The 21,828-nt window shown below is 48.8% G+C and overlaps 1 protein-coding gene across 4 annotated transcripts; it reads left to right on the top strand.

The window, feature by feature from the left end:
* The first annotated feature begins 57 nt into the window (after nucleotides 1-57).
* TMEM240 (transmembrane protein 240) lies at nucleotides 58-21,228 on the top strand. 4 transcript variants are annotated; one of them, XM_085080123.1, is made up of 4 exons: nucleotides 58-108; nucleotides 1,330-1,436; nucleotides 12,969-13,177; nucleotides 20,592-21,228. In XM_085080123.1, exons 2-4 carry the CDS (start codon nucleotides 1,345-1,347, stop codon nucleotides 20,738-20,740), a joined length of 450 nt encoding a protein of 149 aa, XP_084936249.1. In that variant the 5' UTR covers nucleotides 58-108; nucleotides 1,330-1,344; the 3' UTR covers nucleotides 20,741-21,228. The 4 variants fall into 4 exon arrangements, with proteins under 4 accessions (XP_084936249.1, XP_084936247.1, XP_084936248.1 ...); XM_085080121.1 differs by lacking the exon at nucleotides 58-108 and adding an exon at nucleotides 419-1,075; XM_085080122.1 differs by lacking the exon at nucleotides 58-108 and adding an exon at nucleotides 419-1,075 and having other exon boundaries at nucleotides 1,295-1,436.
* Nucleotides 21,229-21,828: the final 600 nt, after the last annotated feature.

Here is a 21,828-nt window from a genome sequence, read left to right as displayed (position 1 = left end):
CTCCGCGTGCGGCTGCGGGGCGGGGGGAGCCCCGCAGGGCCGGCCCGCAGAGCTGCCGCCGCCGCCGCTCGCCATGAGCCGCTCCCGGAGCAGCGCCTCCCCACGTAGGTAAATGCCCGGGGTGGGGAGGGGGCGGCCGGCGCTGCCTGGGCGCATCTTCCCCCCCGCTGCATCCCGCATCCCTCCCCTGCATCCCGCATCCCTCCCCCGAGCGGGGCCGGCCGGCGGCGCGGAGCCACCCGCGCCCGGGAGGGGCTGGGCTGGGGGCTGCCGAGCCGAGCGAGCGGCGGGGACACCGCAGCCCCGAGCCGGGAGGGTTTGTGGGGCTGATTTTTGGGGGGGGTGAAGGTGGGCGCGGTGATTTGGGGGCTGGGGTAATATTTTTTTTTAAATTTTTTTTTTTTTGGCGATTTTTATTTTCAGCGCTCGGCAGCGGGGATGATTTTGGGGAGGGTCGGGGGAGAGGATGCGATGAGGCTCCCCCGGCGTGGGTGATTTTTTTGCAGCCTGCCTCCTCCTCCCCCAGCCTCCCCCCCCAGCCCGGGTTTGGCTGCCTCGCTTCCCAGTTGCTGCATGAAGGCTGTGCTTGTAGCGGCGGGTGCCCGCTCCCGGAGCCGCGCACCCTCCGCCACCGCGGCCGGGGGGAGCCCGGGGCCAGCGGCGGAGGTGGAATTACCATTTTTTACAATATCTTTCCATTTTAATTTTTTTTTTCATTTTCAATTTTTAAATTTTTTTTAATTAATTTTTTTTTTTTTTTTTTACCTGTCACCTTCGTCCTAGAAAAATAAAAAAATAAAGCGGGCAGGGGGCTCGGGAGCCCGCGGCATCCCCGGCACGGGGGAGTGCGTGTGTGTGCGCGGGGGGCGCCCCGCCGCCCCGCCGCCCCCCGCCGCACCGCAGCGTGCGGGCAGCGAGCGCGATGCGCCCCGCGCTCGGCTCTGCGGAATAGCGCGGCCGCCGCTCGCCCTCCGCGGGCTGGGGGCGCCGGGACCCGACCGCTGCCCATTGCCTATTGATGTCCATGAATGCAAACACCATGATTTTCATGATCCTGGGCGCCTCTATCGTTATGGTAAGAGATTTTTGCTTCTCTCCCTCCCCTCCATCGTCACCCCCCCCCTCCCCGCACACACACCCGCCACCTTCCCCCCGCACCGTCCCTCCGCCTGAGCACCTCTGTGTGTGTGTCTGCATGCCCGTGTGCCCCACCGACCACCCGAGATTCTTTTCTTGATGACTGCTTCAGTCTCTGGCAATCAAACTAGAGTCAATGTTTTATTCCATCATCCAGAGTTGACCAGATGCCTTGGTTGTGGGCTCTTACAGGCAATAGCTTGCTTGATGGACATGAATGCGTTGTTGGACAGATTTCACAATTACATCCTACCGCATCTGAGAGGGGAAGACCGAGTTTGTCACTGCAACTGTGGAAGGTGAGTTCCCCGCAGAGCATCTTCCCTCCCCCAGCCCCTTCCCACCTTGCCTCCCCGGGGAGCTGGTGGCCAGCGACAGGCAGAGCTGGCTGGGCTACCATTTTTGCATTCTGGCTGTGTCTCACCTTCCCTCCTGCATGAAGAGGAGCCGGGGTGGGGGGGTGGGGGGTGCTGGTTTTTTTTTTTTTCCCGGAAGAAGAGTTTTCCGTGGGTTTGGAAGTCCATTTTTCCTTTGTGTGCGTGTTTGTGCAGAGGCATTCCGGAGCCCTGCGAAAGTGAGCAACTTGGATTGGAACGGTTGTCGTTTCGAAATGCCTTTGTTGTTGGGCTGGGCGGTGATGTTTTCCCAGCCCGTTCGTGGTCTGGGTGTTGCAGTCGGTGGTTGTGTGGTTTAGAAATGGAATGGGGTTTGGAGGAATGAGAGGAACCACGTCCAGGCCGGGATGTGGCCGCCTAGGACAGAGTCACTTTGAGGCTGTGCAACCTTTGATCAGATTTGAATTTTCCGTGGCTTTTCCCCCGCTGGGAGTTGTGATGCTGCTGGACACAGATGGAGGAGGCTGGGCTGTGTTTTTGGGTGAGCCAGGAGCGCTGGGATGGCTGCTGGGCCGGGAGAGCTGCCTTTGCTGTGCACAAGTTTATGACTGGACAAATCCCTGCCTCTCCCCACGGCTCTTGGGAACTCTCCATCCTCCCAAACAACATCGCTCTTGGGTGTAATCCCCGAAGTGCTCAGCTTGAAGCTGCTGCTCTGGAATCTCTGCTCAGGCCTGGAGCTGAGCTCTGGGGAGGTGAATTTCCCCCTTTCTCAGTGGGACTGCTGCTGGTGATCCTCATCCCTCCTGTGCCTGGTTACTCACTGCCTGCGGGAGACTTTCTTGCCTGTGGGGGAGGCGAGCAGCGTGAGGCTGTGCCAGCCAAAGGACACGCTGGGAGAGCCCTCCCTTGTCACATCCAGCGCTCAGATGTGAGCTCCACTCCTCCTGGAGCTCCTCTGGAGCCAGCTGCATCCTGTCACCCGGGCGGCACGTCCCCCCGGTGGCCCTGGAGCTGCGATGTGCTTCGCCTGGTGAAGAGAAGCTGCTTTGCCCTTCCTGCCACCCTGCCTGCCGCCCCGAAGGTGAGCAGGGCCTTCCTCCCCTCGGCTCCTCCTCAGCCTCGTGTGACAGAGCGGCAGGGAAGGGACCAGGACACCTCCAGGCCCGGGGATGTGGCAGCAGCCTCAGCACCTCGGGCAGCTCCCTGCTGAGGTCAATTCGAGAGACTGTGGGTAAAAAACACCCACAGCGCCTTCAACTTGGTTTTGGCAAGGATTTGCATTTCCTTAGCAAATTTTTTTTCAGCCCTTCTGATGTTTTGCACTAGTTTAGGAGTTTTCCTTTGCTTCTTCCAGCAGTTTCTCTTTTTTCTCGTCACAGTGGTGGTGAAAACGAGCTGCTGGTAATGGACTTTGGTGTTTGGAGTGGTTGAGGAGGGTCAGGTCTCGCTGGTGGCTTGGCAGAGTGTCCCTCCTGCCCGGGGCTGAGAAGGTGGCAGTGCCACCCCTCTCTGCTCTCTCTGTGTGTGCAGAGATGCTGCTGAGGCAGATAAATCAGCCATGGCACTCTCTGCAGACATCTCTGGGTCATTTCTTCGAAAGTGCACAAACCAGCTTCCAAACCCAGCCTGGCTGGGAGAGGAGGCAAAAAAGCAAAGTTTATCTCTTGCCTCAGGTATGTGGAAGCAATGGCTCTTGCCAGCAGAAGCAGCACTCGAGCCTCTGCTCCTGAGTTTGGCTCCAAAATTCTCCTGCCTCGATGGAGGAACTTCCTGCTGAATCCTCCTGTGCTGAGCTCTGAGCTCTGAGCTCTGCCCTGCTGCCCCAGCACCAGCTTGGGGCATTTTTAAAAACGCTTTAAAGGCATTTAAAGGATGCCTTTGTCCTCTCTGCTGGCTGTCCAAGAGCTCTGAGCAGGCAGGGCTGTGGCCTGGAGCTTCTTGTCAGCACTGCTAGCAGGGCTTGATGAAGAACTTAATTTGCCAAGAAGCAAAGGGAGTCCTTGGAGGAGGGAGCTGGCTGCAGTTCAGGGTGTTGCGGGGAGGAATGGGGAGAAAAAGTAAATGTTGCAGAAATGGGAAGGAAGGAGGGATTGGAATGAATGAAGATTGATGTGCAGTGGGCTGAGCTGCTGCAATTAATGATTTCCCTCCTGCCCCAGCCGCGGTCGCAATGTCAGTCAGACCCAATAATTCATTCAGAAATGTTTTCCTTCCCACTCTGCCAGCCTGGATTCTCCTTCCTCAGGCCGGCAGAGTGGGTCTCCTCCCCGGGAATTCTCCAGCTTTGGGCACAGCAGGATGTGCTCCCCGGGAGGAGCTGCAATGTGCCCTGAGCTCGTGTCCCTCGGAGGGGCTGGGACTGTCCCCAGGGTGGTGGCTGTGGGCAGGGAGGGCTGGCTCTGTGTCACAGCCCAGGTGTGCTGGTGGCCGTGGGGCTCTGAGCTCTGCCAGGCTGTCCTCAGTGCATCCCCAGCCTGCCCTGGCCCTGGGGTGAGGTCTGGCTGTGTTTCCAGCCCCACCTGAGGAGTCCCTTGCTCCTGTCCCATTTCTGCTCCATCCAGGGGTGGCTGGCACCCCGGGTTGGTCCTGGGGGAGGCTGGCAGGCAGCAGCAGGAGCCACAGCCAGAGGTGCCCCAAGCTCTGGCCACGTTCTGGGGACTCTGGGGTCACTGGAGCCACCCAGGGGCATGGCCAGCAGGGCTGGCTGCTCCAGCTGCCACCTCAAAGAGCTCTTCAGACCCTCGGAGGAGTGGCTGGCTCTGTCCCTGTGTCAGGGATGTGCCTTTCTGCCTGTCCTCCCCTCCATGGGACACTGACCCAGAAGGTCCCAGGACAAGTTCAAGCAGTTCTGTATATATATATATATATATATATATTTTTTTTTTTTTTAATTTTTGGTCGTGTTTCTAAGCATTCAGTGTGTTTGCAGTGACTGGGGACAGTCCAGACCCTGGGGAAGAACACCAGCCCCACCTCCAGGTGCTGCTGGAGGCTGATCCCCACCTCACCCTTCCCTGTGGCACCAGGGCCACCAGGGCTGCAGTTTGTCACTTCACGCCAGGAGCAAGGGAGCAATTTGCTGAGACAAGAAGGGCTGGGAGGTGTTTTTGAGTCTGTGACATCAGCTGGGAGCTGTGACTGGGAGGACCAGGAGGGAGCTGGTGCCACCTGTGTTGTGCAGGGCTGGAGCCCTTGGGGGTTTTTCCCAGAGTGTTTTCCCAGAGTGTTTTCCCAGTTTCCTCCAAGAGGGACCTGGGGCTGCCTGGAGCTGCTCCTGCTGCTCCACATTTGCATCCTCTGAGTGCCACTGAGCTGCTGTTCCCAGTCTGAGTGACCCTGGGCTGGCAGTGCCTTTGTCACCGAGTGTCCCCTGGCCTCTGAGGGGTGGCTGATGTCCTCCCCTGGGCAGGTGAGGTGTCACCCTGGGGCTGGGCTGGGCTTTTCCACTCAGCTGTCACCAACAGAGCCGAGGAGGGCAGAGCTGCCAGCACCCCCGGGCCTTGGGATGAATCCACAGCTGGGAAAACTCTCCTGCCACCGTTGGGAAGTGGGGATGGAGTGAGAACGTCAGCAGAGACAGAGCTGGCCCTGCCACCTGGAGCTGAGCCTGCTGTGGGGCTGGCTGTGACAGGGACAGCTCCTCTCCTCACATCTGCCTCCGGGCTGCTGCAGGGAGAGGTGACAGCCGAGGGGTGACAGCCGAGGGGTGACAGCGAGGGGTGACAGCCACGCCTTGGCTCCTGTTGAGCAGGAATGTGGCTGCTGGAGCAGATCCCTGGGGGAGCTTGGCACTCTCCACCCTCAGCATGTGGAGGCAACCAGCCTGTCCAAATCGCCGTGCCTGAGCTCAGGCAGCCTCCCTGGGAACGTGGCTGTCCCCAGGGTGTCCCCAGGGAGGGGACAGTGCGGGACTGCAGGGTGCAGCGCTGCCCTGGTCCGAATTTCTCCCTCCCAGCCAGCAAAGGGTCCTCTCTGGAAGCAGAGCTGGCGGCGGATCAGGAGCTGGGTGATGTCATGCAAAGGAAAAACACCAAAGGGCGTCCGTGCAGGCGGCAGGGTGAGCCGGAGGGGACAGATGACACCTGAGCGGGGCAAGGAGCCGCCAGAACAGCCCGGGGGGCTCACGAGCTCCCGTCTGGGCAGCGCAGGGACCTCCGGAGCTCAGGCGTGGATCCTCCTCGCCACTGACCTTCGCAGTGACCTTGGCTGAGCTTTTCCCTCGCAGGAATGGTCTGTGGGAAGGGCTGGGAGCAGCGGCAGCCTGCGGCAGGGCTGGGGGCTCAGCCAGCCCCGGGCGGCTCCTCCTGCCCGAGGGATGCTCCAGGGGCTGATCCAGGCGGGGAGAAGGGCTGGAGCTGTCCTGAGCAAGCAGATCCTGCACTGGGATGTGTGCTGGGATCGCTGGGGAGGGTGGCACTGCTGGCAGGAGGGACACGAGGGACATTTCCCCTCTGTTTCCTCCTTTCTCAGCCACTCCGGGAAGGTGATCAAAGCTCTCCATCCCCAGCCCCTCCGAGGATGTGCTGAGAGCTCTCTTTGCCTGGTTCGGGGAGCAGCAGGACTTCCCGGGCTCCTGGCAGGGGATGTTCCCACCCGGATGGGCACCAGGGAGATGATGTTGTCACCTGTGTCGCGGTGCCACCACCCTGGCGTGCAGCTGGGAAGGGCTCTGCCATGCTCGGGGTGCCGGAAAAGGGCTGCAAGGTCAGGCCGGGCTGCAGGACAGGGAGGGTCTGTTTCCCCAAACGGATCAGCCTCTGTTTCCCCAAATCCTGCTGCGGCTGGGGAAGGGTTTGGTCCAGCCGGGATGTGGCAGCTGCAGCGTGAGGCCGGGAGATGTGACGTGTGTGTGACACTGTCACAGCCGGGCTGAGCCATCCCTGTCCCCATCCCCGTCCCTATCCCGCCCCCATCCCTGTCCCCATCCTGTCCCCATCCCTGTCCCCATCCCTGTCCCCATCCTGTCCCCATCTCGTCCCCATCCTGTCCCCATCCTGTCCCCATCCCAATCCCCATCCCATCCCCATCCTGTCACCATCCCTCTCCCCATCTCGTCCCCATCCCTGTCCCCATCCTGTCCCCATCCTGTCCCCATCCTGTCCCCATCCTGTCCCCAACCCCATCCTGTCCCCATCCTGTCCCCATCCTGTCCCCATCCTGTCCCCATCCTGTCCCCATCCATCCCCATCCCGCCCCCATCCTGTCCCCATCCCCATCCCTGTCCCCATCCTGTCCCCATCCCATCCCCATCCTGTCCCCATCCTGTCCCCATCCCTGTACCCATCCCATCCCCATCCCGTCCCCATCCCGTCCCCATTCCCAGGGCACCGGGCGCTGTGGGAAGCGCAGGCAGCTCTGAGCTCTGCCCCTTTCCAGCCACCCCCGTGGGTTTCCCGAGGCTCCGAGCCGGGCTGTGGCTGCAGCAGCCGCCGGCGCTCACACAAGGTCACCGCAAGGGACAATAGCGCTGGGGGCAGCCCGGCGGAGCCGCTCGGAGCAGGAGAGGAGGTTTTCCCCTTTGTCACAGGCTGGGGATGGGGACAGGGATGTCACAGCTCGGGCACAGACACACACAGACACACCCCGCGCTCCCTTCGTCGGGCAGCGTCGCTTTGTCACCTGAGCCGGGTGACAGCAGATCAGCCTCTCGCCAGTCCCTCCTGCTGCCAGGAGTTTGTGGCCTGAGCTGTGGTGGCGTTTCTGTCCCCATCCTTGCTTCCTGCGGAAGCTCCAGCGCTGCCAGGGTGGGGAGAGCTCAGGATGGTCTGCGAGGGTGGCACAGCTGGATGGGCACAGCTGGATGGGCACAGCTGGATGGGCACGGGAGGGGAGGTGGCACAGGGTTAACCTGCCACCAGCTGGAGCTGCCCAGGAATTAACCCTCAGGTTATTTGGTACATCCTTTTTTTGTAAATAAACAAACACAGGACATGGTTTAGCTGTTGAGGACCTCGTGTGACACAAGTGTCACAGAGACCCCAGAGAGTTGTGTCACACCCACTCTGGCCAGGGGCTGAGGTGATGCCAGGCTGAAGGAGGTTTGTCTCTGAAGAAGGTTTTTGGTCTCTGAAGGAAGTTTTTGGTCTCTGAAGGAGATTTTTGGTCTCTGAAGGAGGGTTTTGGTTTCTGAAGGAGATTTTTGGCCTCAGAATGAGGTTTTTTGTTTCTGAAGGAGATTTTTGGTCTCTGAAGGAGATTTTTGGTCTCTGAAGGAGGTTTTTGGTCTCTGAAGGAGATTTTTGGTCTCTGAAGGAGGATTTTTTCTCTTCCCCAAAGGGCTTTGGTTGGTGCAATGAGCCCTGCCCACAGGGTTATGTCCTGATGAGCCCCAAACTGCTGCCCAGCCCTGCCTGCCCTCCCTGGCAGTGCCCTGCAGGAGCTGCCAGGGCTTTCCTGTCCCCACACCCTGCTCAGCTCAGAGGTGACACATTCCCTCGCTGGGTTTGGTCCCCAGAGCCACCCAGGGCACGTTCCAGTTCCCAAATCCCCAGGGAGCTGGTGGGGACCCTGCTCCTTTGTCACTATGAATAACTCGCTGTGCTGATGTGGCAAGGTCTGATTTCCTCCTGGAACATCCCCAGGGGGCTTCAGCAGAAACAGAAACTCGTGGGGTTCTGTCCCTGCTCACATTTCAGTCCTGTTAAGGCAAGGAGAGGATGAAATTCCCTGCAGCCCAGCTCTCCCAACTGTTGCAACAGCAGGAAAAAATCATCTTCTCTGGAATCTGCTAAACTCCTTCCAGAAAACTCCACAGAGTGGAAATGCAGCTCTGGGATTTGCTCTGTGTGGGATTGTTCTGGTGACTCAAAGTTCCCAAAATCTGGAAGGCTGCAGAGCCTCAGGTGCTTTCCTGGGGAGCTTTAGTGTCAGGAGGCTTTTCTTTTGAGGGAATTTGCTCCTGGGATCCAAACTTTGATTTCTGGTACTTGGCTAATTGAGTTTCCTCACCCAGACTGGTCAAAGGTTTCACTCTGTGTTGGATTTGTGCTGCTCTGCCCTGGGGGGTTCAGGTGACACTGCACAGGTGACACTGCACAGGTGACACTGCACAGGTGACACTGCACAGGTGACACTGCACAGGTGACACACAGCCATGCAGAGGACACACAGCACAGCCCTGCCAAGGAAATTCCATTCTGGATCTCTCCAAGGAGCCCAGGTTTTGGGAGGGCTTTGGGGATCTTTGGGCTGTGGCTGTGCTGCCAGGGCAAGAGGGAGGGAGTTGGGGACCTGCCAGGTGTCCCTGTGTCATGGAGGTGTGTGTGCAGGGATTTGGGATGCATGGAATGTGGGAGGGGTGTGTGCAGGGATTTGGGAAGTGTGGAATATGTGTGCAGGGATTTGGGAAGTGTGGAATATGTGTGCAGGGATTTGGGAATGATGGAATATGGGATGTGTGTTCAGGGATTTGGGAAAGACGAACATGGGAGGTGTGTGTGCAGGAATTTGGGATATATGGGAGATTTGTGTGCAGAGATTTGGGAAGTGTGGAATATGTGTGCACAGGGATTTGGGAATGATGGAATATGGGAGATGTGTGCAGGGATTTGGGATGTATGGAATATGAGAGGTGTGTGTGCAGGGATTTGGGAATGATAGAATATGGGAGATGTGTGTTCAAGGATTTGGGAAAGATGAACATGGAAGGTGTGTGTGCAGGGATTTGGGAATGATGGAATATGGGAGATGTGTGTGCAGAGATTTGGGATGTATGGAATATGGGAGATGTGTGCACAAGGATTTGGGAAAGATGAACATGGGAGATGTGTGTGCAGGGATTAGGGAAGTGTGGAATATGTGTGCACAGGGATTTGGGAATGATGGAATATGGGAAGTGTGTGCAGGGATTTGGGAATGATAGAATATGGAAGATGTGTGTTCAAGGATTTGGGAATGATGAACATGGAAGGTGTGTGTGCAGGGATTTGGGATATATGGAATATGGAAGGTCTGTGTGCAGGGATTTGGGAAGTGTGGAATATGTGCGTGCAGGGATTTGGGAATGATGGAATATGGGAGATGTGTGTGCAGGGATTTGGGAATGATGGAATATGGGAGATGTGTGTGCAGAGATTTGGGAATGATGAACATGGGAGATGTGTGCGCAGGGATTTGGGATATATGGAATATGGAAGGTCTGTGTGTAGGGATTTGGGATACATGGAATATGGGATATGTGTGTGCAGGGATTTGGGAATGATGAACATGGGAGGTGTGTATGCAGGGATATGGGATATATGGAACATGGAAGGTCTGTGTGTAGGGATTTGGGAATGATGAAATATGGAAGATGTGTGTTCAAGGATTTGGGAAAGATGAACATGGAAGGTGTGTGTGCAGGGATTTGGGATACATGGAATATGGAAGGTCTGTGTGCAGGGATTTGGGAAGTGTGGAATATTGGAGATGTGTGCACAGGGATTTGGGAATGATGGAATTTGGGATGTGTGTGCAGGGATTTGGGAATGATGAGCACTGGCAGCTCTGCACTCACAGCACTCTCCCATCCCCTTTTGGGCTGCTCTCCCTCGCACATCCTCACCCCCTGGACTTTCCCAGAGGCAATTCTCTGCTCCCAAACCCTCCAGCACGACCATTCGGGATCAGAGCTGCCCTGAGCCACCAGAGCTGCCATCTCCCATCCCTTCCCAGTCCTGTCCCTCCTGCAGGGTGCCATTGGGGTCCGGAGGGGCTGGAGAGCTCTGCCCACCCCAAAACCTTTCCCAGCCCCACCCCAGCTCACCCCGAGCGCTGCCTGCCGTGCAGGTGTCCCCATTAAGCCCTGGCTGAGATTAGGGCTGTTTTCAGAAGGTTCCTTTGAGTGGAGGTTTGTTTGTGTAAATATTTGGACGTTTCTCAGGCGTGATTATCCAGCAACCTGCACCTCATGAATATTCATGCCTTGCCTCCTCTCCTCGCCGAGTGGGAGCTGGGCTGTGCCTGGGGGAGGGACAGGACAGCGTGCTGGGGACACTGGGCAGCGCTGGGACACCCCCTGCCCCCCGGACTGGGAGCACTGGAGAGCAGCCAGTGCCAGGATGGTGGTGCTGGAGGGTGTGTGGGGCTGTGCATCGCCTGGGTGGCTCTGTGGTCACTCCTGGGGCAGGGACAGCACCGCCGCTGTCCACTCTGGGTGAGGCTGGGCAGCCTGGGGCTCCTGGGGAGGTGCAGAGCTGGTCAGAAGGAGTTGTGACCCATTTATGCCCCATTCCTGCTCTTTGGAAGGTGCAGGGCTGTCCCAAGCAGGTTCGGAAGCTCCAGAGAGGAGCTGTGCCCCTGTTTTCCCCATTTCTGCTCTTGGGAAGGTTCAGAGGCTCTGGAGGGGAGTTGTGACCCTTTTATCCCCATTCCTGCTCTTGGGAAGGTGCAGAGCTGTTCAGAGCAGCTGCAGAGGCTCCGGGAAGGAGTTGTGCCGCATTTATCCCCATTCCTGCTCCTAGGAAGGTGCAGAGCTGTTCCAAGCAGGTTCAGAGGTTCTGAAGAGGAGCTGTGCCCCTTTTATCCCCCATTCCTGCTCTTTGGAAGGTGTAGAGCTGTTCCAAGCAGGTTCAGAGGCTCCAGAAAGAAGTTGTGCCTCTTTTATCCCCCATTTCTTCTCCTGGGAAGGTTCAGAGCTGCTCTGGAGGGGAGCTGTGCCCCTTTTATCCCCATTCCTGCTCCTGGGAAGGTGCAGAGCTGTTCCAAGGAGGTTCTGAAGCTCCAGAAAGGAGTTGTGACCCTTTTATCCCCCATTTCTTCTCCCAGGAAGGTTCAGAGCTGCTCTGGAGGGGAGCTGTGCCCCGTTTATTCCCCATTCCTTCTCCTGGGAAGGTACAAAGCTGTTCCAAGGGAGTTCAGAGGTTCTGGAGAGCGGCTGTGACCCTTTTATCCCCATTCCTGCTCCTAGGAAGGTGCAGAGCTGTTCTAAGGAGGTTCAGAGCCTCCAGAGAAGATCTGTGCCCCTTTTATCCCCCATTCCCAGCTCCTCCCACCCCACAGAGCCCCCAAACCCTTTCCCTGCTCATCCCCCCCAGCCTGGTTTTTCCAGCTCCACACCTCCCTCACTCCAGCCCTGCCATTTCCCTGCTTTGCCCAAAGTTTTTCAGCTCCATCCCAAGCTTGCTCTCCATCACCTCACAGCACAAACGAGCCCAATCCCCCTCCTGGCACAGCATCTCCAAAAGTGGGAGTTTTGGGAAGTTTTGGAGCTGACAGAGCTGCTCCTTCCCCCCTGCAGGAGTTTTCCCAGCTTTTCCCATGCTGGGAGGGATTTTTGCTGTTTGCTCCAGGCAGGAGTTGCTGGAGAAAAACCCCAAATCGCCCTGGTCAGGGAGCAGGAGAAGCTGAGGTGGTTTTGGAGCTGGTGGGACTTTCCCAGGGGGGGAGAGGAAAATCCTGAGAGCTGCAGCAGGAATTCCTCGCTGTGGTGCTGGAGGAGCAACCCAGGCAGGTTTTCATCCATTAAACACGCAAAAATCTGTAAATTCTGCTGCGGGAGGGACAGCAGCCTCATTTCCCTGAGGGAGAGGGACATGGAGCAGCACTTGGGGACATCCACAGGGCAGGGACAGGACGGTTGTCCCTCCTCCAGGGGGATGGCAGTGGTGGCACTTCCAGGGCCACACAGCAGCATGGCTCTGGTGGCTTCTGCCCCCAGCCTGTCCCCTCTGCACCTCGGGGTGACCTCGTGCTGTCCTCAGTCTTGTCTTCTGATGATGAGCTGTGGCAGGGATGTGACAGCAGCTCCAGGATTTTTGTGCTTTCCTCCTTTTTGTGCAGCACAGAAAGCCAGGACAGCCCTGCAGCTCTGCAGCTCCCAGGGATGGAGGTGGGAAGAGGGAGGAAAGGTGTTGGAGTAGCTCTGGCCATCCTGGGAGGGTGGACAACATGATCTGCTCCTCTGATGCTTTAGGATTTTGGCTTCTGTATTTTCCATGTATTTGTAATCCTGTGATTCTCTACTGTGTAACTCTGGGCTCCATATAGAGTGCTAAGCTAATTTCTCTCGTTTTTTGACAAAACAATTCCTCTCCAAGCCCAAAACTCAAGGACACCTCACTGTCTCAGGCCCTGAGATATGTAAACAACAGTGAATTAATTGGGGGAGCAAACCTGGAGTAATTGACTGAAGGTGTAATTGGAGGATTAAACCTCAATATGGAAATGGGCAGAACTTATAAAATATGAAAAACCTGTGAACTTATAAAAAACTTATAAAGTATAAAAAAACCTGTGACCTTATAAAAAACTCATAAAGTATGAAAAACCTGTGACCTCATAAAAACTGATAAAGTATGAAAAACCCATGACCTGCTGACCATTTTGGGTGTAGCTCTGGCTGGGCTCTGTCTGCCCTAAATGCAGTCCCTTCAATAAATTTAACAGCTTTTAATTTATTTATTTTATTTTATTTTTAAATCTCTTAATTTTTCCCCAGCCTGTTTGAGTTCAACCCCTCAAGGCATCACCTCCCCACTGATTTTTTTCCCCCCACATTTCTGTCCCCTGCCCCAGGCATCACGTCCACTATGTCATCCCTTACGACGGGGACCAGTCGGTGGTGGACTCCTCGGAGAACTACTTTGTGACTGACAATGTAACCAAGCAGGAGATTGATCTGATGCTGGGACTTTTGCTGGGCTTTTGTATAAGCTGGTTCCTGGTGTGGATGGATGGAGTTCTGCACTACGCCGTGCGGGCTTGGAGGACCAGCCGACGGTATGGTGAGTGTTGTTCCTCCTCCTGCTCTCCCCTCCAGCCCTGGTGATGCCTAAAATGCTGGTAAAAAAAAAAATTTTGAGATGCAGATAGGCAGTATAGGAAAAGGGTATTGGTTTGGTTTGATAGGATCTCAGGTGCGCCACGATGAAAGGAGAGCGATGAGATCACTTGTTTTATTAATTTAATTAATTTAAATGAATAAATTAATAATGAATAATAATTTAATTAATTTATGGACCTCACCAATTAGCATACTTATGTAAAATTCCCCAATAAGAAGCTTAACAAATGAAGTCATTTTTCCCTTATTCTAATTATCTCTCCCCAAAAAGGTTACAACTTTTTGTTTACAAAAACATGTCCCAGTGATGAGAATCTGTTCAAGGTTGGTGCCTCATGTTCTTGAGATTGTGGAGATTGTTTTGTCCTCTCCAAAGAATTCTGAGCAAGGCTGGAGTACAAGGTTTATAAAAATGTGGGGCTAAGATACAGGGAGTGAAAGTACAGGAATGGGAAAGGGTAAAAAGGATATAAAAAGAGTATAAAAGTATAATGGAAAAGGGCAAAAAACCCATCAGGCATCACTGGGAGCTGGGAAAGGTCAGCCTGGGGCTTTGTTCCATGGGGATTTGGCATAATTCTGGTCAGGGATATCCTAGTTCTCCTTATCCTAAGAGTTAGGCTTGGTGGGTCACTCCTGGCTCAGGATATTCTGTGATTTTGTGATGCAAGAATGACAAAATCTAGCCAGGGATATCCCAGCTCTCTTTATCCCAGGAGTTGGACTTGGTGATTATTGTGGGTCACTCCTGGCCCAGGATATTCTGTGATTCTGTGATGTAAGAATAACAGAATTTGACCAGGAATATCCTAGTTCTCTTTATCTTAAAGAGCTGGGCTTGGTGATCCTCATAGGTAACTGCTGGCTCAGGATGTTCTGTGATTCTGTGATTTAAGAATTACAGAATTTGACCAGGGATATCCCAGCTCTCTTTATCTAAGGAGTTGGACTCTGTGATCCTCGTGGGTCACTCCTGGCTCAGGATATTCTGTGATTCTCTGAATCAGGAATAACAAAGTCTGGCCAGGAATATCCCAGCTCTCTTTATCTTAAAGAGCTGGGCTTGGTGATCATCATGGGTCACTCCCAGTTCAGGATGTTCTGTGATTCTGTGATTTAAGAATAACAGAATTTGACCAGGAATATCCTAGTTCTCTTTAGCTTAAGAGTTGGACTTGGTGATTATCGTGGGTCACTCCTGGCTCAGGATATTCTGTGATTCAAGAATAACAGAATCTGGCCAGGGTTATCCTAGCTCTCTTTATCCTAAAAGTTGGACTCTGTGATCCTTGTGGGTCACTCCTGGCTTAGGATATTCTGTGATTCTCTGAATCAGGAATAACAAAATCTGGTCAGGGATATCCCAGCTCTCTTTATCCCAGGAGTTGGACTCTGTGATCATCATGGGTCACTCTTGGCTCAGGATATTCTGTAATTCTCTGATTCAAGAACAAAATCTGGTCAGGGATATCCCAGCTCTCTTTATCCTAAGAGTTGGGCTTGGTGATCCTCATGGGTCACTCCCAGCTCAGAATATTCTGTGATTTAAGAAAAACAGAATTTGACCAGGAATATCCCAGCTCTCTTCATCTCAGGAGCTGGACTCTGTGATCATTTTGGGTCATTCCTGGCCCAGGATATTCTGTGATTCTGTGAATCAGGAATAAGAGAATCTGACCAGGAATATGCCAGCTCTCTTTATCCTAAAAGTTGGACTCTGATCCTCGTGGGTCACTCCCAGCTCAGGATATTCCATGATTCTGTGATGAAAAAACCAACAGAATCTGGCCAGGGTTATCCCAGCTCTCCTTTTCCTAAAAGTTGGACTTGGTGATCCTCATAGGTCACTCCTGGCTTAGGATATTCTGTGATTCAAGAACAACAGAATCTAGCCAGGAATATCCCAGCTCTCTTTATCCTAAGATTTAGGCTTGGTGATTCTCATAGGTCACTCCTGGCCCAGGATATTCTGTGATTCTGTGATTCAGGAATAACAAAATCTGACCAGGGATATCCCAGCTCTCTTTATCACAGGAGTTGGACTCAGTGACCCTCATGGGCTGTTCCCAGCTCAGGATATTCTGTGATTCTGTGATGAAAAAACCAACAGAATCTGGCCAGGGTTATCCCAGCTCTCCTTATCCTAAAAGTTGGACTTGGTGATCCTCATAAATCACTCCTGGCTTAGGATATTCTGTGATTCAAGAATAACAGACTCTAGCCAGGAATATCCTAATTCTCTTTATCCCAAGAGTTGCACTCAGTGATCCTGAGGGTGACTCCCAGTTCAGTGTGGGTGACTGAAGTGTGCAAAAACAACAAAATCTGGCCAGAAATATCCTGATTTTCTTTACCCTAAAAGTTGGACTCAGTGATCCTCGTGGGTCACTCCCAGCTCAGGATATTCTGTGATTCAACAATAACAAGCTAGCCAGAAATATCCTAATTTTCTTTATCCTAAGAGTTGGACTCAGTGATCCTCGTGGGTCATTCCCAGTTTAGGATATTCTGTGATTCAAGAATAACAGAATCTGGCCAGGAATATCCTAATTTTCTTTACCCTAAGAGTTGGACTCTGTGATCCTCGTGGGTCACTCCCAGCTCAGGATATTCTGTGATCCTGTGATGCAAAACCAACAGAATCTAGCCAGGAAAATCCTAATTTTCTTCATCCTAAGAGTTGAACTCGATGACCCTCATAGATCAGTCCCAGCTCAGGATATTCCATGACTCTGTGACTCAGGAATAACTGAATTTGGCCAGGAATATCCTAATTCTCTTTATCCCAGGAGTTGGGCTCTGTGATCCTCGTGGGTTGTTCCTAACTCAGGATATTCCACGATTCTGTGATTGAAGAATAACCTGGAGCTCCTTCCTGATGGAAGAGATTTCTCCAAGTGGAAAATATCCCATTGGTGTGGGAATTCTGTGGGCAGAATGTCTTCAGGCTGGACCAGAATTCCCCAGAAAAATCTGGATTTCCCAGAAAAATCTGGATTTCCCAGAAAAATCTGAATTTCCCAGAAAAATCTGGATTTTTTTCTTCAGACCGGACCAGAATTTCCCATAAAAATCTGAATTCCCCATAAAAATCTGAATTTTTTCTCTTCAGGCAGGACCAGAATTCCTCAGAAAAATCTGGATTTCCCAGAAAAATCTGGATTTTTTTTCTCTGCAGGCAGGACCAGAATTCCCCAGAAAAATCTGGATTTCCCAGAAAAATCTGAATTTCCCAGAAAAATCTGGATTTTTTCTCTTCAGGCTGGACCAGAATTCCCCAGAAAAATCTGGATTTCCTGGAAAAATCTGGATTTTTTCTCCAAAAAGGACCAGAATTCCCCAGAAAGATCTGGATTCCCCAGAAAAATCTGGATTTCCCAGAAAAAATCTGGATTTCCCAGAAAAATCTGAATTTTTTCTCTTCAGGCAGGACCAGAATTCCCCAGGAAAATCTGGATTTCCCAGAAAAATCTGGATTTTTTTTCTCCAAGCCAGACCAGGATTCCCCAGAAAATTCTGGATTTCCCAGAAAAATCTGGATTTCCCAGAAAAATCTGGATTTTTTTCTTCAGGCAGGACCAGAATTCCCCAGAAAAATCTGAATTTCCCCAGAAAAATCTGGATTTCCCAGAAAAATCTGGATTTCCAAGAAAAATCTGGATTTTTTCTCTTCAGGCAGGACCAGAATTCCTCAGAAAAATCTGGATTTCCTGGAAAAATCTGGATTTTTTCTTCAGGCCAGACCAGAATTTCCCAGAAAAATCTGGATTTCCCAGAAAAATCTGGATTTCCTGGAAAAATCTGGATTTTTTTTTCTCCAGGCAGGACCAGAACTCCCCAGAAAAATCTGGATTTCCCAGAAAAATCTGAATTTTTTCTCTTCAGGCAAGACCAGAATTCCCCAGAAAAATCTGGATTTCCCAGAAAAATCTGGATTTCCCAGAAAAATCAGGATTTTTTCTTAGCGGGCAGATGCAGAGCAGCCTGGCTGTGTAACCCTGTGACACTGCGGTGACAATGACAGACATCACCGGTGCCAGCTGAGGTTCCCCAGCCTCACAGCTGGCCAGATGTGGAGAAGTTTCGTTCAGCCCCACGGGGAAAAGGGTTGGGCAGAACTGCCAAGCTTGGGGGAAATTAAAATCCCAAATTCCCACCCTGAGAAGGACCAAATTGTTCCTTTCTGCCCCATTTTCTGCCTCATTTTCCTCCCTCAGCACAGACTTCCTGTGGATTTGAATATTTGGAGGAGGAAAAAAAAAAATGATAGAAAAAATATTAAATTAGGGAATGACTTGAAATTCCCTCAAATTCCCTACAATCTCCTGTTAAATCCACAACTCAGAGCAAAAGGAGAAAAAAGCAGGAAAAAGATTTATCTCAGAAAAAATCCCAATTAGGGAAGTGGACTTTGTAAAAAACTCCGATAAAAAAAATGATATTAATTTCCCATTATTCTTTTATTAATTATTTCCCATTATTCTTTTATTAATTTCCCATTATTCTTTTATTAATTAATTTCCCATTATTCTTTTATTAATTTCCCATTATTCTTTTATTAATTTCCCATTATTCTTTTATTAATTATTTCCCATTATTCTTTTATTAATTTCCCATTATTCTTTTATTAATTTCCCATTATTTTTTATTAATTTCCCATTATTCTTTTATTAATTTCCCATTATTCTTTTACTAATTTCCCATTATTCTTTTATTAATTTCCCATTATTCTTTTATTAATTTCCCATTATTCTTTTATTAATTTTCCCATTATTTTTAATTAATTTTTCCCATTATTCTTTTATTAATTTCCCATTATTATTTTATTAATTTCCCATTATTCTTTTATTAATTTCCCATTATTCTTTTATTAATTTCCCATTATTTTTATTAATTAATTTTCCATTATTCTTTTATTAATTTCCCATTATTCTTTTATTAATTTCCCATTATTCTTTTATTAATTATTTCCCATTATTCTTTTATTAATTATTTCCCATTATTCTTTTATTAATTATTTCCCATTATTCTTTTATTAATTTCCCATTATTTTTTATTAATTTCCCATTATTCTTTTATTAATTTCCCATTATTCTTTTATTAATTTCCCATTATTCTTTTCTTATTCCATTATTCTTTTATTAATTTCCCATTATTTTTTTATTAATTTCCCATTATTCTTTTATTAATTTCCCATTTTTTTAATTAATTTCCCATTATTCTTTTATTAATTAATTTCCCATTATTTTTTTATTAATTTCCCATTACTCTTTTATTAATTTCCCATTATTCTTCTCCAGTCCCCAGCAGCAGTTTCTGAGTCAGGACTCTCCCGAGGCTGAAATTATCCAAATTTTCCAGGGAGATTTCAGCCAATTTTGGGGCTCCTGATTTCCAGCAGATTTTGGGGGGAGATAATTCTCCAGAGCTGGGCAAGGAGTGGAATTATCACTTGTGAATTTTAGTAATTCACACCCTTTTGTTTTTAGTAATTAATTTAGGATTTTGGCTAATTGATCTCTTTTGGTTCATTTCTTTTTTTACTCCTCATGTTTGCCCATTTTAAGGTATTTATTTTATATAATAAATATATAATAAATATAGAATATATATTATAAAAATATTATAATAAATATATAATCTATAATATTATAAATATATAATATATAAATAATAATATAATAATATAATATAATCTACAATATTATAAATATATAATATAATATAATAAATATATATAATTTATTTTATATAATAAATACCTTATATGAAATATATATATAATATTATATCATAAAATATATGATATAATATATATTATAATAAATATATAATATGTAATATAAATAAATAATATAACATAACATAATATAATATAATATAATATAATATAATATAAAATAAATAATAATATAATAATATTATAATATAATATATATTATAAATTAATATAATATAATATAATATAATATAATATAATAAATACATATAATTTATTTTAGATAATAAATGTCTATTTAAGGTATTTACTTAATAAATATTATTTTAATAATAATATTTAATAAACACCTTAAATAGTTTTGCCTATTTCAGGTATAAAATTTACTTATTTTAAGAAGAGCTTGGCCAATGAAATATCAAAAAAGACATCAATGAAATATCAATGAAATATCAAAAAAGATATTTTTTTATTCAAACCAACGACGCAAACGAGAGATTTGAAGGGCAACAAGCAGGGAAAAATTTGGTTTTTTGTGGAACAAATCTAAAATTTGAGTAATTTCCCCTTCTGGGGTAAGAAAAGGGAGACAGGGGCTGAAAAAATCCAAATTTTGTGCTGGAAGAGTCACTCAGCAGTGACTCAATGTCACAACTCAGGGTTGGTTCCAACGACCTGGAACTCCTTCCTGGTGATGGAAGAGATTTTTTATAAAAAATAGAAAATATTCCAGAGGAGCTCAGACATCACCTTGGGGTGGAAAAAATGGAAAATGTTCAGGGAAATGGTTGGCAGTTGATATGTTGCTGCAGGGAAAGATTTCCGGGCTGAGGGATGAATTAATGGGTAAAAAATGGGTTAAAAATGGGTAGAAATGGGTAAAAAAATAGGTAAAAATGGGTAAAAAATGGGTAAAAAATGGGTAAAAAAATGAGTTAAAAATGGGTAAAGAATGGGTAAAAAATGGATTAAAAATGGGTAAAAAAGGAATTAAAAATGGGTAAAAAAAGGGTAAAAATAAGTAAAAAAGGGTAAAAATGGGTAAAAAATGGGTAAAAAATGAATTAAAAATGGGTAAAAAAATGAGTTAAAAATGGGTAAAAAATAGGTAAAAATGGGTTAAAATATGGGTTAAAAATGGGTAAAAAATGGGTAAAAATGAATTAAAAATGGGTAAAAAATGGGTAAAAATAGGTAAAAAATGGACAAAAAATAGGTAAAAAATTGGTAAAAATGGATAAAAATGGGTTAAAAATGGGTTAAAAATGGGTTAAAAATGGGTAAAAATGGGTAAAAAATTGGTTAAAAATGGGTAAAAATGAATTAAAAATGGGTAAAAATAGGTAAAAAAAGGGTTAAAATAGGTAAAAAATAGGTAAAAATGGGTAAAAAAGGGTAAAAATGGGTAAAAATGAATTAAAAATGGGTGAAAAATGGGTAAAAAATAGGTAAAAATAGGTAAAAAATTGGTAAAAAATAGGTAAAAATTGGGTAAAAATAGGTTAAATAAAGGTAAAAAATGGGTAAAGAATGTATTAAAAATGGGTAAAAAATAGGTTAAAATGGGTAAAAAATGGATTAAAAATGGATTAAAACCAGGGGACTCACCTCTCCCCTTCTCCTCCCTTCCTCGCAGACAACTCCTGGTCTTGGCTCCCGAAATTTTGTAACTTGAAGGAGCTGCGGAAACGTCACCACCGGCAGTACGAGGAAGCCACCGGCAACATGGTGCACATCAAACAGAAGCTCTACCACAACGGCCACCCCAGCCCACGGCACCTCTGAGCGACACCTCCCCTCCAGGGACCCAACCGGACCTTTTTTTGGGGCTCTTCCTCCTCGAGAGGGGGGAAAAAAAAAAAAAATTCCTCTGTTTGCTCCTCCCGAAGCTGGCAGAGGAGAGGATTTTATGGATTTGTTGGTTTATCCCCTGGGGTTGGAGAGAAGCTGCACAATTTAAGCCAGTGCTGGATGCTCCTCGGCCAAGACGTTGCACTGTGGTCCACGTTTTGTGGTTGGATTTGTGTATATATGTAAAAAAAAAAACCCAAGAAAAGGGAGAAAACTGACCAAAAAAGCAAAAAAAAAAAGAGAGAAAGAGAGAAAAAAAGAGATTTGCATTATACTTTCAAATTCCCCCTTTTTTTTCCTGCTGGGATGGAGGTGGGACAAGAAGAAGAGGATGCAGAGTGTCTCATCCAGGAGCTCAAGCAGGAGTTGGTTTGCTCTGCTCTGTCCCTAGAATGGTCACAGGTTTGCCTGGGGACTGGGAAACCATCGAAATCCTGATTTTTTCCCTGATTTTTTCCCTGATTTTTTGCTTTATTTCCCATCCTGTGGGGGAAGGAAGAGCTGGGAATGGGGAATGGATTTGGTTTTTGTGTTGCTGCCCACTGAAAGCTGCCTTAAAGCAACCCAGATTTTGGGGGAATGGGGCTGGGAGGGCTCAGGTGGCACCTGGCAGGTGGCAGGGCTGGTGTCCCCTCACTGTGGGACACAGAGTTGTGTGACATCTGACTGATGACAAACAGCCCCAGCTGGCAGGAAAGGAGCTGCTGTGCCCCTGGATTTGTAGGGTGAGCCTCAGATCCTGAGCCAAACACCCCAAAATCCTCAGAGTGCAGCCTGAAGGGTCTTGAACAGCCTCATCCTGATCCAAACACCCCAAAATCCTGACTGTGCAGTCAGAACAGCCTCATCCTGCACATCAAACACCCCAAAACGCTGACTCCTGCACATCAAACACCCCAAAATCCTCACTATGCAGTCAGAACAGCCTCATCCTGATCCAAACACCCCAAAATCCTGACTGTGAAGTCTGAGGGTCCTGAACAGCCTCATCAAACACCCCAAAACCCCAAGAATGCAGCCTG

This window comes from Lichenostomus cassidix, chromosome 21 (genome assembly GCF_008360975.1).
Source record: "Lichenostomus cassidix isolate B80296 chromosome 21, HeHo_3.0, whole genome shotgun sequence".
Taxonomy (NCBI): domain Eukaryota; kingdom Metazoa; phylum Chordata; class Aves; order Passeriformes; family Meliphagidae; genus Lichenostomus; species Lichenostomus cassidix.
The sequence above is the reverse complement of the archived record's forward strand: the minus strand, read 5'-3'. Positions and strand labels throughout refer to the sequence as shown.